The sequence below is a fragment of the Lonchura striata genome, chromosome W (assembly GCF_050655825.1).
Source record: "Lonchura striata isolate lonStrDom1 chromosome W, ASM5065582v1, whole genome shotgun sequence".
In the NCBI taxonomy this organism is placed as follows: domain Eukaryota; kingdom Metazoa; phylum Chordata; class Aves; order Passeriformes; family Estrildidae; genus Lonchura; species Lonchura striata.
The window spans coordinates 6437106-6453978 of record NC_140743.1 but is presented as its reverse complement, the minus strand read 5'-3'; the positions used below and the strand labels follow the sequence as shown (position 1 = coordinate 6453978).

The window sequence follows — 16873 nt, the reverse complement described above, 5'->3', positions numbered from 1 at the left end:
AGCATCTCACAATGGGATGATGTAATTTTATCAGTGCATTGAGACTCAATGACCCATTAACAGAAGATATCTTCTTGGAGGGAGGATTGGTTGTGGAAGAGATAAAGTAAACTGCCCAATTAACAGAAGGTAACTGCCCCACTTCTAACAGATGGGAAATAGTATACACACCCCCAAACCACATCTTACAACCCAGGACAGTGTGGTATCCAACCTTGTATATATTCCTGAGTGTGCTTCTTGTGATGATCTTTTTCAGAGCAGGGAGAAAGATCAGCATAGGTTTGTTGCTGTATTGTGGGATATCAACTGTTATATTTTCATGATAACATCAAATACAATGAGGATCATTTGGGATGTGTATTCAGTGTTGCTCTCCTACCCTTACCTCAGATACTACCTTTGGGAGTGCATTAATAATCATACCTAGCCTGTTGGGGGAATGGGGGAGGATGATTTTCTGCAGCTTTTCACCCCCTTTTCATCTTTTAAGCCTGTTATAAGATCTTTTGAGAATTTAGAATTTTCCTTGGATGTTAAGGAAAGCATGTTCTTATTGCTAAGTCTACCAGATCTTCTCAGTATGGTCCCCAACATGTTTAGAGTCAAGAAAAAGGTTTTTAGGAAGGTCATTCAGAGATATGCCCCAAGGGGGAATAGTCATGAGTGGCATGGAATGTGGGAGAAAATGGGCCTGTTTTTGGAAAAATTATCTCCTCCAATGCTTTGGGAGTTCACCCATGAACAACTACAGGACCCTGATGAAATGACAGAATATTTGTGAGGAGAAATCTGTGGCAACTCCAGAGAAAATCAACTTATTGCAGTGTGCTGGGCCCTGGCTACTATTTATCAGACACTGCTTGCCACTAGACAGCACCCTCAGAGGGAGTAGGAAGAAAGCAGAGGAGCAGGCACCATGGCCATTCAAACTGCAGCTGAGCCAGGGGAACAACCTGTGATGGTAGCAGTCGCCCCTATACAGAAGAAAAAATCTTAGACCAAATCAGTTTGCCTAGTGAGAGCTGAAGAGGAAGTAGGGCCATCTCAAAAGAAGGAAGAGGTAGAGCCAGAGATAATCCAATCTATCTCATGTGAGCTGCAAGATATGTGAAAAGATTTCAGCCACCAATTGGGTGAACCCCTGGTGACCTGGCCGCTCCAGGGCTGGGATATCGCAGCCCACAATATAAAACTAGATGGTAGTGAAGCCAAGCAACTGGGATCCCCATCTCGGGATGTGGGCATTGGCAAGGCAATTGGGAAGAAGACAGAAACTCAGCCTCTGGAAGTAACTCCTGTCAAGCATGAGGGAAAGGTATTTTCTCAAGGATGATTTAGTTGTGAGCCCAAGCAGGTGGAATGCCATGGAGAAGGGTATTCAGTACCTGAGAAAATTAGCTGTGCTGGAGGTACTCTGTAGGGATTCAAAGAATGAGCAGTCCTCTATAGATCCAGATGAGGTCCAGTGTACACAATCCATGTGGCAGAAGTTTGTACAGAACACATCATTGTCATACACAAACTCACTGGCCTTGATGTCAATGACAGAAGAACAAACAGTGCTTCAGGTGACTACCCAACTCTGGTAATATGAAGATCATCTTTTTTCCTCCTTACCAACCTGTGCTTCAGCTGTGGAAAGACTGTCCAAGACTATGGATAGATTTGAAAGACTCAAGCAGATTAGAGAAAAAATGTCCTATGCCCCGCCAGTATGGACCAGTCTCTGCTATTGGGAGCAAGCATACCCCTGCTCAAGGCAGAAGGTACAAACCATGAGGTAACCTGTGGTTTTACCTGCATGACCACAGAGAGGACATGAAGAAGTGGGATGGAAAACCCACCTCTGCCTTAGTAGCATGGGTATGTGATTTGAGAGGAAGAACAACCACCACAGGAAATTCTTCAAGGATAAATGCTGCTCCAGTTTCCAGTGGGCAAGTCCTCAGACAGAATAGAGCTGATGTCACTTCCCATAGTCTTGAAGGAACCTACAGGTCATATTTACAAGAAGTGACCAGGATTAGAGGGGTAATAACAGAATCACAGAATCACTAGGTTGGAAGAGACCTTCAAGGTCATCAAGTCCAACCTGTTCCCTGACACCTCAACTAAACCATGGCACCGAGTGCCACATCCAGTCTTTTTTTAAACACATCCAGGGATGGTGACTCCACCACCTCCCCGGGCAGACCATTCCAGTACTTTATCACCCTTTGCATGAAAAACTTTTTCCTAATATCTAACCTATATTTTCCTGGACTCAGCTTGACAGAACCTCTCGTTCTGTCAGTTGCTGCCTGGTGAAAGAGACCAATCCCCACCTGACTACAACCACCCTTCAGGAAGTTGTAGGGAGTGATAAGGTCGCCTCTGAGTCTCCGTTTCTCCAGGCTAAAGAACCCCAGCTCCCTCAGCCGTTCCTCATAGGGCTTGTGTTCCAAGCCCCTCACCAACCTTGTTGCCCTCTGGACACGCTCAAGCATCTCAACGTCCTTCCTAAACTGAGGGGCCCAGAACTGGACACAGTACTCAAGGTGCAGCCTCACCAGTACCAAGTAGAGGGGGAAAATGACCTCCCTGCTCCTGCTGGCCACACCATTCCTGATACAGGCCAAGATGCTGTTGGCCTTCTTGGCCACCAGGGCACACTTCTGGCTCATGTTCAGTTGGCTGTCGACCAGTACCCCCAGGTCCCTTTCCACCTGGGTACTGTCCAGCCACACCATCCCCAGCCTATAACCATTGCAGGGGGTTATTGTGGCCAAAATTCAGGACTCGGCACTTGGACTTATTAAACTTCATCTTAGACTCTGCCCATCTATCCAACCATTCTAGGTCTCTCTGCAGAGCCATCCTACTTTCCAACAGATTGACACACAGTCCCAGTTTAGTGTCGTCTGCAAATTTACTAATGAAAGACTCAATACCCTCATCCATATCATCAATAAAAATGTTGAACAGAACTGGCCCCAGCACAGACCCCTGAGGGACACCACTGGTGACTGGCCACCAGCTGGATGCAGCACTGCTCACCACCACTCTCTGGGCCCAGCCATCCAGCCAGTTCCTAACCCAGCAAAGAGTGCTCCTGTCCAAGCCATGGGCTGCCAGCTTTTCCAGCAGTATACTGCGGGAGACAGTGTCAAAATGCTCCCAGCCAGGTGGAGGAAAGGAACAGTAAGATCTATTGGACTGTGGGGATCCCATGGCCTGTCACATCAGACTCACAAGAGTACAAGGCTTTAGTTAACACTGGCGCACAATGTATCTTGATGCCATCAAGATATGTAGGGGCAGAATCCATCTCTATTTCTGGACTGACAGGGGGATCCCAACAGCTGACTGTACTGTAAGCTGAAGTTAGCCTGATGTCCTGGTTTAGGGCAAATTTGGGAGAAAACCTCCAAAGGGGTTCCTCTAGAAAGCAGATTTAAGCAGCCCCTCCCTCAACTGGTTTGGGAAAAAGATTTCCTTGGAGAAAAGTGGAAAAAAAACTGTTTATTTAGCAGGTAAAGCATTCACCAGCACAAAAAAAAAAAAATATTGAACAATATTAAACAATAAAACCTCTTGTCAATCTGAAGAGATGACAAAATCAGAAAGTCTTTTTCGTGAATTGCAGCTTGGCTTACCCAATCTGTTATCAGTCCCTCTGGCACTGGAAATGCCATGGTCCAGGCCCGGCCCAGCGGACCACAGGTGTGAGCTCCCGGTGCTCTTCTGGGTTTTCAGTTCAGAGCAGGTTTAAACAGTTCCAAGAAAAAGAAAAAAACACAGTCTGGGGAACTTCTCTGCCTCAGCTAGCTAAAAAATAACTAAAAGCAAAGGAAAGCTCTCTCCTGCCATCTGTCCATGCTGGAGACAACACAGTCCAGGAGAAGGATGTGAGGGAGCAAGTGCAGTTTCTGAAAACAAAGTGCGTGCTTCTTCTCTCCTCCCCTTTGCTCTCGGAACCAGTTTTAAAGGTGCAAAACTTAATATCCAGCATAAACAGAACAGACGATTGGGGATGCAAGCATCATAAAGTCACCCCAGGACATCTGACTAGAAAAGAATGGTGGAAACACCCCATTGTGACTGGCCCAGAGGCCCTGTGCATCCTTGGCATAGATTACCTCAGGAGAGGGTATTTCAAGGACCCAAACGGGCATTGTTGAGCTTTTGGGATAGTTGCTGTGGAGACAGAGGGAATTATACAGGTGAATACCTTGTCCGGTCTCTCAGAGGACCCTTCTACTATGGGACTCCTTCAGGGCAAAGAACAATGGGTACCAATTGCTACCACTACAGTGCACTGTCAACAACACTGCACCAACCGGGACTCCGGGACTCCCATCCACAGATGATTTATGGAGAGCCAGGGAGTGGTCAGCAAGACTTGCTCACCCTTCAATATCCCCATATGGCCAGTGCCTAAGTCCAATGGAGAGTGGAGACTGATAGTGGACTATCATGACCTGAACGAAGTCACACCACCACTGAGTGCTGCCATGCCAGACATGCTGGAGTTTCAATATGAACTGGAGTCCAAGGCAGTAAAATGGTGCTACCATCAATATTGCTAATGCATTTTTATCCATTCCTTTAGCAGCAGAGTGCAGGCCACAGCTTACTTTCACCTGGAGGGGTGTCCAGTATACCTGGAGCCAACTGTCCTAGGGGTGGAAATATAGCCTTGCTATTTGCCATGGACTGATCCAGACTGGATTGCAAAAGGGTGAGGCTCCAGAACACTTACATTACATCGATGACATCATGCTATAGGGCAACACAGCAGGTTTTTGAGAAGGGGGAGAAGATAATCCAAATCCTCCTGACAGCTGATTTTGCCATAAAACAAAGGGAGCCCTAAATTGGGGAATACTGTTCCTAAATCATGACAGTCACACCCTGTTTGCCTGCCCTATTTGCCCCACACCTTGTTGCTTCTTGGGTGCATCTTTTGCACCTGTGGGAGTTGGTCACCTTCACTCCTGGCGCTGCCCACACTGAGAGCTGCTGCTTGTCTAGCTTTTCACACTTCCTGCTCTGGTTGAGGCTGGTGCGCCCTCTGTCTGGAGTTCCCTCAGCACACACCTCTAAGTTTTCCCTGCTCTCTTCGCAGGGGTCCAGGGGGGTGAACCTGGTCTCAGGACAGTACAAAGATGAGGGCCAATCAGAGAATAGGGAGGGAGTGGCTTAGAGATGTAGGAACAGACATAGGAACAGGGAAAGGAGCAAATGGGGTTTTAACAGCTTTTTTGAGGGAAGCTTTTTGTGTCTCCCTAAACCAGGGAAATGTCCCCCAGGGTCCTCACATTGCGAGTGAATGTCTGCATCCCCCATAGACTTCATGCATTACAAGGGGACAGTTTGTTTTGCCATAGTCCTCACTACGGCTTGCAGAGGAATCTCGGCTCCAACACTTGGAGTACCTCCTCCTACTCTTTCTTTTCCACTGACCTTGGTTCCATCATGTTGTTTTCCCTCACATGTCCTCACTTCCTCCTCTGACTAGAAGAAAAACTGCTGCTTGAAGGTACCATTTCAAACAAGTTCCACTAATTCAAAGATTCTTGCAGGATCCCGCAGTGCCAAGAAGTTGATTTTATCCAGGTTCTGCATTGGGGAGTTGCCCACCACATTTTCAGTCGGCCATCCAGCCCTGCCATCATCATGCACGCAGTGGCTGCCACCACAGTGCTTGCGCTATTTAACACGTCTCTTCATGCAGGGCGCTGGGAAGAAGAAGTCGTCACCATGGCCCCTGCCCTTCTGCCTGCAGTGCAGTTGGCTAGGGGCAGCCAGGCAGGAAAAGATTGCCGTGGTCTGCACCGAGATGGCAGCAGTTGCAGCAGTGGCCACGGTGCCTCCCCACCCCTGGGAAAAAACTGCATGTGCGCTGTTTTGATTTTCTTCTTAAATATGTCATTACAGAAGCATTACCAACCTCTCTAATTGGGCCAGCAGCATGTCTATCTTCAGAGCCATCAGATATTGGCTCTGTTGGACATGGTGGGAACTTCTAGCAGCTTCTCATAGAAGTGACTCCTGTGGACCCCCCCCCGGCCCCCACTACCAAAAAAAAAAAATCAGGCTATGCCAAATCAACACAGTACTCCACTTAGCATATTACAGACTTGTAGCACAATATTGCATTCTGTGTCATTTAGTAATTGTGAGAACAGGGATGTCCCAAAATTAACAGTATTTTTTAGAAACCATTAGATGCACTGAAGTACTAGTCATTTTTTTTATAAGGTATGCTATCCTATATTTCTGGTGTTCTTGTTTGTAGGTACAGCAAGTACAGACTGTGCAACAGGTGCAACATGTCTACCCAGCCCAGGTTCAGTATGTGGAGGGAAGTGACACAGTCTACACAAATGGAACAATGTAAGTTGGTTATTCATCTAAACTAGAATGTTTACTAAAATAATGCACTTTTCATGACATCATATGGGCTGCTATGTTTTAATTAGCAAAGAAAAATGTTTGAACAAAAACTTTAATTTTTGTAATATTAAATCATTATTTGAGTGAAAACAAGTAAGATTCATATCACTTGAATTAATCTAAAATGAATTCAGGTAATTGTTACAGTTGGACAGTGTGAATCTGCATATGCAGCATTTTATTGTTTGGGAAAAAATGAGTTTATGGACAAGTTTTAAATTATGCTGATAGGAAGTATGATCTTAATTTGTCATAATATGATCATCTGTATAATAAAGTAGTCTCCAAGTGGGCTGCTATTCTTCTAGTTGAAATTATACTGGAAAGTTCTTAAATTGCTGAGGCGGTTGTAGTCATTACTTACAGAAAACAATTATATAATTTCTTTATTGTTTTAAGTGCAATGATATACATATTTATTATTTTTCCAAAGGAAGGTAGAGGAAGGACAATATGTCCTTTTGCTTCTCTCTCAGACTCTTCTATTTCCTGTGCTTTTCTTGCTTCAATGAACATGGTTTTCTACCATCAAATTCCTTTCTCCTATGTTCAAAGTTAAAATCATACAATAATTTAGGTCAAAAGAGACCTCTAGAGGTTATATGGTAAAACCCCCCCACACACAGTCAGAATAGGACTAACTTCAAAGTTTCTCAGGGAGAACCTTCCCTCCCTCTTTTTCCAGTTAAGTCTAAATAAATCCCCTGAAACTTCTGATATAAGGTTAAGGTAAAAGAAAAAAGCCTGTAGAAGACTTTTTTGATGCCAGCAAATATCTATTTATGATAATCAGGCATTGACACAAAAAAAGTCAACAACACTATTGGGTTCTGATACTGATGTTAACACTTGCAGCATCCTCTTCATGGACATATTTTGCCAAATTTATTCTTCAGATAAACTTTTTCATTAGTCTCTTGTTCCCTTATTTTCTTTGCTCTTATAATATCTAAACAATCTTCTGTCCTAAATGGGTCTGTTAAGACATGCTTATTATTAAGAATAACCAGTGTGTCCCTGTTTAAGATACTGTAAAAATGGAAAGTCGCTCATCACATTGCTAAACTGTAATCAAAGACTGAAAATATCTGTGTAGAATGTCTGATCAGGCTAACTTTTATTTGAAAAATGCCACCCAAAGACACTGAACTGTTGCGACAAAAGAAAACATATTTTTTCATCTACATTTGTTTTTCTTTTAAAAGCTCTAGTGCTTCTTCTCTTTAAATTATGGGCAGTGATATTGGAAATGTATAGTTTATTGCAGTTCATGACATTTTACCTGACTTTATAGCTCAAATATATTAACCAGAGGATTGTTTGTTTTATCCTGTTTATATGTTAATTGCTCCAAAGACCAATGGATGTTCTCCAGATGACCCTAAATGGGGTATTTCCTTGCACCTGCTGCTTTTGCTATTAATTATATGAACTCTGGTTTCTAGTACCTAATCTATTAACAAAGAGTCTATTCCATTCCATATACAGGGCCTAGGATATATGGTTGAGGGAAGGTATCCTCTTAAAACGGAGAAAGGAGCAAGTTCTAAACCTATGGTGGGAATGGAAAATGTTCTATGACAAGTGACATGGATATTCTTTCATTCTCTTTTTTTGGTCATGTGCTAGCTTGATTTTAATGCAACCCTCAAGACCTCCCAAGAGATCATTTGCTCATGAAAACAGCAACTAGGCCCAGTCAGTGAGAAAGAAAGGAAAACATGAGTTGTCTGATTCAGAATGGTGAAACTGTCATTAAGTGAGCAGGAAAGGGTTCTGGTCTTAGATAAAGAGCTGGTGGAAGCCAAGAACCAGTGGGTGTAAAGAAGGAAGTCTGGTAGCAGACATAGAAATCTAACAAAATGTCAAAATGCATGTCTGTCTGGGAAAAAGAACTTTGAAAAACAAAACAAAACAAAAATAAAAATACTGACTGGATAAACAGCCCAGAAAAGTTGCCTCCATACAGGACATGATGCCTATATGGTTTTCCTGGTATAACTCCTTACAATTTCATTTGTAGATAGCATCTTAAAAGACTATGGAAGGAGGAGCTGGCTGATGTGACATAGCTTGTAGTCCTATTTCATCCACCAGTAAGCTGTATTTTAGTATGGCTGATAATTTACCATAGAAAAAATTATGCCATAAGGGACTTCCAGAGGTTATCTAGTCTGCTCAAAGCAAATCTAATTAGATTTGGTTGCTCAGGGACCTGTCCCATAAAGTAATGTACAGCTCCAGGGATAGAGGTTGTGTACACCTCTGTCCTGGGTTGTAAGATAAGCTTGTATTCCATTTGCCATCTGTTGAAGGCAAACCGGTTGGACAGGTTTTTGTTATCTCTCTCAGAGACAATGGTTTGCCCCGTAGAGGCAATGGTTTGTCTATACACCATTAACTGATTCAATGTAGGGCTGGTAAATGTAACACCGTGAGGGGTCCCACCCAGAGGGGGGAAGCCAAGCACTCTATTGTTGTTGAAAGGGGTAGCTTTTTGGGGAGAGGAGGCAGCTCTCTGGGCGGGACTCCGAGAAGCAGCTCGCCCCCTCTTCGCGGGATTCCCGGAGAAGCAGCTCGCTCTCTCTCTCTCTTCGGCGGCACTCGCAGCGAAGCAGCCGGCGCGCGCTGAGCCGACGGCGGCGGAGCTCAGAGGCAACCCCGGCGCAGAGGAAGACCGGCCCCACTGCCACCAGATCTTCAGAGGAAAACTATACCCTTCTAAAGATCACCACTGCAGCTGCAATTCATCAACTATTGCAAGGGAAGCAATTGTCCCAGCAGAACTGATACTGGCATCCCTCAGGTTCTGGACTTTTTCTTTCACTGGTTTTGTTTGTACCGATTGCATTTGCCTTTTTAAGTTGTTGTCTAGTTTTCTCCTAGTAAAGAATTGTTACTCCCACTCCCATATCTTTGCCTGAGAGCCTTCTAATTTAAAGATCCTGGTAATTCAGAGGGAGGGGGGTTTGCCGTTCTCCATTGCACAGGAGGCTTTGCCCTCTTTCACAGACTCCTGTCTTGTCAAACCAAGACAACCTCTAAGGATAGGGGAGGTTCCTGAGGACCGGAAGAAAGCAAATGACACTTCAATCTTCAAAAAGGGCAAGAGGGAGGATCTGGGGAAATACATGCTGGTCATCCTCACCTCTATTCCTGTGAAGATGATGAAAAAAATAATCCTGGAAGCCATTTCCTGTCACACAATGGACACAGGGGGATTTGGAATAGTCACCATGGATTTACAAAAGGCAAATTATGCTTGACCAACCTGCAAGCCTTCTATGAGTCAACTAGCTTGGTGGATGAGGGGAGAGCAGCAGAAGGCTTTCAGTGTTGTCTCATATAACATCATCATAGACAAGCTGACAAAGTGCAAGTTAGATAAGTGGACAGTGAGGTGGACTGAAAAATGGCTGAACTGCTGGGCTCAGTTGTGATCAGAAGCCTAAAGTCTGGCTTGAGGTCAGCGTCTAGTGGTGTTTCCCTGGTCCGATCCTTGGGCCAATACTGTTTAACAACTTCATTAATGACCTAAACAATGTGACAGAGAGCACCCTCAGCAAGTTTTCAGATGGTACAAAATTGGGAGGAGCGTTTGATAGACCAGATGGCTGTTGTGCCTTCAGAAGTATCTCAACAGACTGGAGAAATGGGCAGACAGGAACCTCATGAAGTCTATCAAAGGGAAATGGCAAGTCCTCCCCCTGGGTAGGAATAACATGATGCACCAGTACAAGGCAGGGGCTGACTGGCTGGAAAGCAGCTTTGCAGAGAAGGACACGGGGGTCCTGGTGGAAAATGATCTGAATGTGAGCCAGTAATGTGCCCTTGCATCAAAGGAGGTCAGTAGTATCCTGAGCTGCATTAGGAACAGTGTTGACAGGAGGTTGAGGGAGATAAACCTTTCTCTCTACTCAGCCCTGGAGAGACCACATCTGTAGTACTGTGTGCAGTTATGATCTCCTTGGTACAAGAAAGACGTGGAAATGCTGTAACAAGTTCAGCAAAGAGCCACTGCAGTGATGAAAGGATTGGAGCATCTCCTACAGGAACAGATGGTGAAAGAGATGGAACAGAATCATAAAATCATAGGATCATTGGGATTGAAAAAGACCTTTAAGATCATTCAGTCCAAGTATTAACCTAATACTGTGGTCTAGCACTAAACCATGTCCCTAAGTGCCTTGTCTTTATGTCTTGCCAAATGACTTCAGGGATGTTGACTCAGGATCACAGAATAGGTAAGGCTGGAAGACACCACAGTGGGTCATCTGGTCCAAACTCCCTGCTCAAGCAGGGTCAGTCCTGAGCACATGGCACAGGATTGTGTCCAGACAGTTCTTGAATATCTCCAGTGAGGAAGACTCTACAAGCTCTCCAGGTAATATTCTTGTCCTTGGTCACCCACACAGTAAAGTTGTTCCTCATATTCAGGTGGAACTTCCTGTGCATCAGTTTCTGCCCATTGCCTTTGGTCCTATTGCTTGGCACCACTAAGACCCTGGCTTCATCTTCTTGGCACCCTCCTTTCATACACTTATAGACATTGATGAGTTCCTGTCATGGTTTGACATGGAAGAGAATTTTCTCAGGAAGTTGATAGTCAAACCAATCAGTGTCATGTTTAGATACTGATACTTAGAGTGACTACTGGAAGTTAGACATGCCTTTGAGAACATAGGGGGTTAAAAGTAAGAACTCTTAGGAGAAATGTTTCTTTGGTTCTGGTTGTCGGAGAGTGTAGACCTCCCCTGCCCAGCCACAGGCTGGGTGGAGGAGGGGAAGCCATGTGGACTGTAGAGGTAGGTCAAGGTGTGAATGGTCTAGAACAGAGCCAGCTCTTGCGGACAGAGGGGTGGAGGAAGTCTGAGATGTCTTTGTTCCTCCCCTTCCCTCTTTTAACTTGGAGAGAAAGAAACAGAGAGCGTGAAGACACTTAGAATCTTACTGACAGAGGAGAAAGAGAAGGAGGGGGGAAGGTGTCTAGCATAGGAGATGGAGTCCTGAGATGAGATTTCAGCTGTCTGGGGAGTCTGGGACTTTTAATCCTTTCCTGGGGAATAAAGGCTTTGTGAAATGTCACTCCTCCTCAATTTAAAAGAAAAGGGAGACAACCTGGGACCTGAAATGTTAAAAAAAAAAAAAAAAAAAAAAAAGTTGGGGGGAGATGATGGAGTGGCTTTTAGCTAGACTTTTCTTGTTAACCATAGACTAAACTAATTTCTCTTGCAAGAGAGACTGCATTTTAGGGGGATGCAATGGTGAGCCAAGAGACCTGCTTCAGCAACTACCAGTAAAAGAATAAAGTGAACAGAGAAAGCTGAGTAGGGTGTGATGATGCCCTCTGTCTTCAGAGAAGATCTCTTTTCATCCTCGACCCCAGGGGAGGAGGAAAATGGGGGGGACTGTGGTCCCAAAATGAGACACTGGACTGTTGTTCCTGTTGTTCCTTGTCAAAGCATCCTTAAAGGAGCCCTATGAGCAGTCTGTCCATGCACAGTGGTGAGAGCACTGTAACATGGAGAGTGTCACACTGGCAGATTTCCTCCGGGCGGTGCCATGTGTGACATGGAAACACAAGAGGTAGCAATTGTGTTTCTTGGAGGTCTATGGTGCAAGAGAGACTCCTCTCTCCCTTAACAGACTGAGTATTGATTATTTTAAAAGGTAATAACTTAATTGAGGGTCCGAGTTGTGTCTCACTGTAGTTTGTTAGAGTTTGAGTGGGGGGAGGAGGAATGTTTTGGAAGGTTTTAATTCTGGATTTAGTATGGGGTTTTTTTCCTGTTATAGTAGTAGTAGTTTAATAAAGTTTTTTTAATTTATTATTAAACTTAAGCCTACTCTGCTCTGTTGCAGATCACATCTCACAACATTTATTTTAAAAAGTACATTTTTATAGAAGCGCTGGCATTGCGCCAGCATCTAACCGTCTTCTCTGTCATCTCTTCTTGAGGCTTAACAGGCCCGACTACCTCAGCCTATTCTCATAAGAGAGATGCTCCAGTCCCTTAATCAACTTTGTAGCCCTTTGCTGGACCCGGTCCAGGAGGTCCATGTCTCTGTTGTACTGAGGAGCCCAGACCTGGACACAGCACTCCAGGTGAGGCCTCACCAGGGCTGAGTAGAGGGGCAGGATCACCTCCCTCCACCTGCTGGCAATGATCTTCCCAATGCACCCCAGGATACCACTTGCCTTCTTAGCCGCAAGGGCACTGCTGGCTCATGGGCAGCTTGATGTCCACCAGGATCCCCAAGGTCCTTCTCTGAAGAGCTGATTTCCAGCAGGTCACCCTCAGCCTGTACTGGTCTCTGTGGTTATTCCTCACCAGGTGTAGGACCCTGCACTGGCCTTTGTTGAATTTCAGACAGTTCTTCTCTGCCCATATCTCCAATCTGTCGAGGTACTTCTGAATTGCTGCACATCTCTCTGGAGTATCTGCCACTCCTCCCATCTTTGTCATCAGCAAACTTGCTGAGGAGGCATCTACCCTGTCATCCAAGTCATTGGTGAATAAGTTAAACAATACTGGCCCCAGTATTGAACCTTGGGGGAGCCCTAGTGACAGGCTTCCAACTAGACCCTGTGCCACTGATCACCACCCTTTGGGATCTTTGTTTCAGACAGTTGTCAATTCACCACACTGTCCACCCATGCAGTCCACACTTCCTGAATTGTTTGAGATTGTTTAGTCTGCAAAAGAGAAGGCTCAGGAGGGATCTTATTTGTGTCTAAATGTTGCCCTGATTTTTAGAAGTGTTAAGTTTTCTTTTATAATTCTTTTGAAAGTTTAAAGTTCTTTTAAAAGTTTTCTATACCTTCTGATGTTTACATATTTCTATTAGAGTTCTCACACACTGTTCATGTAAATAATGATTGTTTTACATTCTTCTTTGTGAAAAGAGAGAATTGATAGACTGTTAGTTTGACCAGTGTACTTGGAGAGGTGGCAATTTCATCCTCCAATCCACTGTTGCTTTTAGAATTCTATATATTGCGAAGTCAGAAATAAAATTTACTCTTTTTCTCTTTTAAACTTACCAAGTTTCTGTATACTCATTTGGTGTCCAATAGCAACATCTAAATATACTGTGCATTAAAGATTGTTGTGGTTTAACCCCAACCAGCAACCAAGCCCCACGCAGCCACTTGCTCACTCCCCCACCAGCAGGATCAGGGAGAGAATCAGAAGGGTAAAAGCTGGAGAACTCATGGGCTGAAATAAAGACAGTTTAATAGGGAAAGGAAAAGCCTTGCACACAAGCAAAGCAAAACAAGGAATTAAGTCACCGCTTCCCATGGGCAGGCAGGTGTTCAGCCATCTCCAGGAGAGCAGGGCTCTGTCATGCATAACAGTGATTTTGACAAGACAAACACCATCACTCCAAACATCTCCCCCCTTCCTCCTTCTTCCCCCCACTTTATATACTGAGCATGATGTCATGTGGTCTGGAATATCCCTTTGGTCAGTTTGCCTCACCTGTCCTGGCTGTGTCTCCTCCCAACATCCCATGCACTCCCAGCCTCCTCGACAGCTTGGCAGTATGAAAAGCAGAAAAAGTTTTGGCTCTGTGTAGGCCCTGCTCAGCAATAAAAAAAAAAATCTCTATATTATCAACCCTGTGTTCAGCACAAAACCAAAATGTAGCCCTGTACCAGCCACTGGGAACAAAATTAACACTACCTTAGCTGAAACCAGCACAGAGATGGAGCCAAAGCCTTTTCAGGTGTGTTCAGTGAAAGGACGAGAGATAATGGACACAAACTGAAATGCATGAACTTCCACTCAAACATAAGAAAAATATTTTTAACTCTTAAGTGTGATCAAACACAGGACCAGGCTGCCCAGAGAGGTTGTGGATTCTCTATGGTTGGAGATATCCAAAACCTGACTGGACAATGTCCCAAGCTACTTACTCTGGTTGATCCTGCTTTGAGCATGGGCAGGGAATGGGTTTGGACTAGACAAGCTCCAGACATCCCTTTCAACCTCAACTACTCTACTGTTCTATGTTTCTGTGCTTACAACTGAAGTCACCACAGGGAAGGTGTCATTTGTACAGGATTGAAAATTGCTGCAAGGGTAGATGAGGCTCTACATCTTAAAATATTCATCCAACCTCATAAAGATAGTCTTTGTTCCACAGAAAGGAATATAAAACTTGGTATTTACAAGAATTATACTGGACTCTAAACAGTAAACAAAACATACAATGAATCATTTAGGAAGGAATCTAAACTACAAGCACCATTTCCTGGAAGATCAACATGGACTTTGCAACTGATAAGATGTTAAACCAGGGGGCATCCCAGACATCAAACTGGGATGGACGCAGGAATTGATAGGATTATACAAACTGGTTAAGGGAATTACAGGGGAAAGAGGAAGCAGGGAGAGACAACAAGGCGGGATAGACAGAAAGGGGTGTCACACTACTACACGAAATAACTCACACACGGACACTAGAGGCAAAAGGGGAAAGAAAAAACCCAAAGAGAGATTTTATTTTCTGACTCCACTATATATAGAATATCAAAAGTGACAGTGGATTGGAGGATGAAATTGACACCTCTCCAACCACACTGGTCAAACCAACAGTCCTTCAATTCTCTCCACCCACAAAGAAGAATGCAAAACAATCATTATTTACAAGAACAGTGTGAGAAAATTCAGTAGAAATATGTAAACATCAGAAGGCATAAGAAACTTTTAGAAGAACTTTAAAACTCTCAAAAGAACAGGGAGACATCTCACCCTTTTTCTGTTGAAAAAAGAAATAGAAAAAAGAAAAATGAACAATGTTAAAAGGGAAAAATTTGAACAGTGTTCAGTGTCCACTCGTGGAGGAATCATCGGAGTCATCACTTGCATCGTCTGCATCTGAGTCATCACTCAATGATTCATCCACTTGGTGACTTTCAGTTTGGACAAGGTTTCCATTTTGCCTGTCAGCCGGATTCTTTCTCTGCAGTCACAGGTCAGGAGGAACACACTTAGAAGGCACCCAGTGTACCCCAGTATCTGTGGATACGCATGCATACCCACCCCCAAAGCGATAAGGTCATAGGGACCTTCCCATTGTTTAGTGACTAAATTCTGCACCTGAACCTTCACGTGAGGCTGATGTGTCTCGTCCATAGCCTGCAACGAAAGGTGATGATTCAAAATGACAGGGTTATTTGAATTCTGCGGCACAGTAAGAAGATTGATAGTATACAAAGCTTTTGCCAACCGACTGTGCAGTGTCTCACCCTGCATTCCCCGTTTTTGTTTTTGAAGAACCCGCTTCAGAGTGCCATGAGCGCGTTCTACAATAGCTTGACCAGGCGGAGAATGAGGGATACCAAACTTGTGTGACACACTCCACAACTGCAGGAACTGCCGCACCTTTTGCGATGCGTAAGCAGGACCATTGTTGGTTTTCACAGCAGAAGGTATGCCCAGAACAGCAAAGGCCTGCCTCCAGTGGGCAAGGACATTGCGGGCCTTTTCTCCAGTGTGAGCAGAAGCCCACATTGCAGAGGAGAACGTGTCCACAGTGACATGCACATACTTGAGCTGGCCAAACTCGTCAATCTGAGTGACATTGGTCTGCCAAAGCTCCAAGGCCCTAAGGCCTCTGTAGTTTAACCCCACCGGCAAAGGCACAGCAAGTGCGTGACAGTTGTCACATGACTTGACAATGTCATGAGCCTCAGTTGGCATCAACTGAAACTGTTTCTGCAAGGTATGTGCATTCTGATGGAAAAACTCATGTGATGCCTTGGCCTGCGCGAGTGTATCAGGCTGAGATGTGACCCACGCTGGGTTAGCCAACCTGTCAGCCCTCGCGTTACCTTCTGCTACAAACCCTGGCAAATTGGTGTGACTCCTTGCATGCAGAACGTAGTATGAATTAACCCAGGCCTGAATGGCACACCACAAGGTCTTCAGTAAATGAAACAAGGCAGGGTTACTGACCTCCTTCAAAACCGAATAACCCAACCGCTGTGCAATGTCAGCCACGTAGGCAGAATCCGTAACCGAATTAAAAGGTTCTTGGGAAAATTTCTCAAATGCCATGACAGCAGCCCTCAATTCAACCAATTGGGCTGACCCATCCTCATGACCTTTCAGAATCTGCCACTCAGATCCATCCCTCCAAGTAACAATGGCCTTCCCTGTTATCCACGAACCGTCAGTGAAGACAGTGGGTCCTTGCACTGGCTTCTGACTATTTTTGGGCCGCAAAAAGATTTGTGTGAATTTCACCACCTGCAATAGCTTGTGGCTGGGCAGATGATAAGTGATCTGCCCTGAAAAGTTTTCCAGAGCACTTTTCAGGGACACACTGTGTGCAAAGCTCCAGTCAAAATCCTCCCACTGTACTGGGAGTATGATCTTTGCAGGATCTGCACTCATCAATTGCAAACACTGTTGCTGACATT

The 16873-nt window shown here is 44.6% G+C and overlaps 1 protein-coding gene across 1 annotated transcript in view; it reads left to right on the top strand.

Moving 5' to 3' along the window:
* LOC146763004 (transcription factor RFX3-like) overlaps positions 1-16873 on the top strand; it is a 293397-nt gene that overhangs the window by 82437 nt on the left and 194087 nt on the right. The window contains exon 3 of the mRNA XM_085571343.1: positions 6284-6381. Within this exon, the coding sequence (XP_085427469.1) occupies positions 6284-6381 (98 nt within the window). The remainder of the gene's footprint in view (positions 1-6283; positions 6382-16873) is intronic.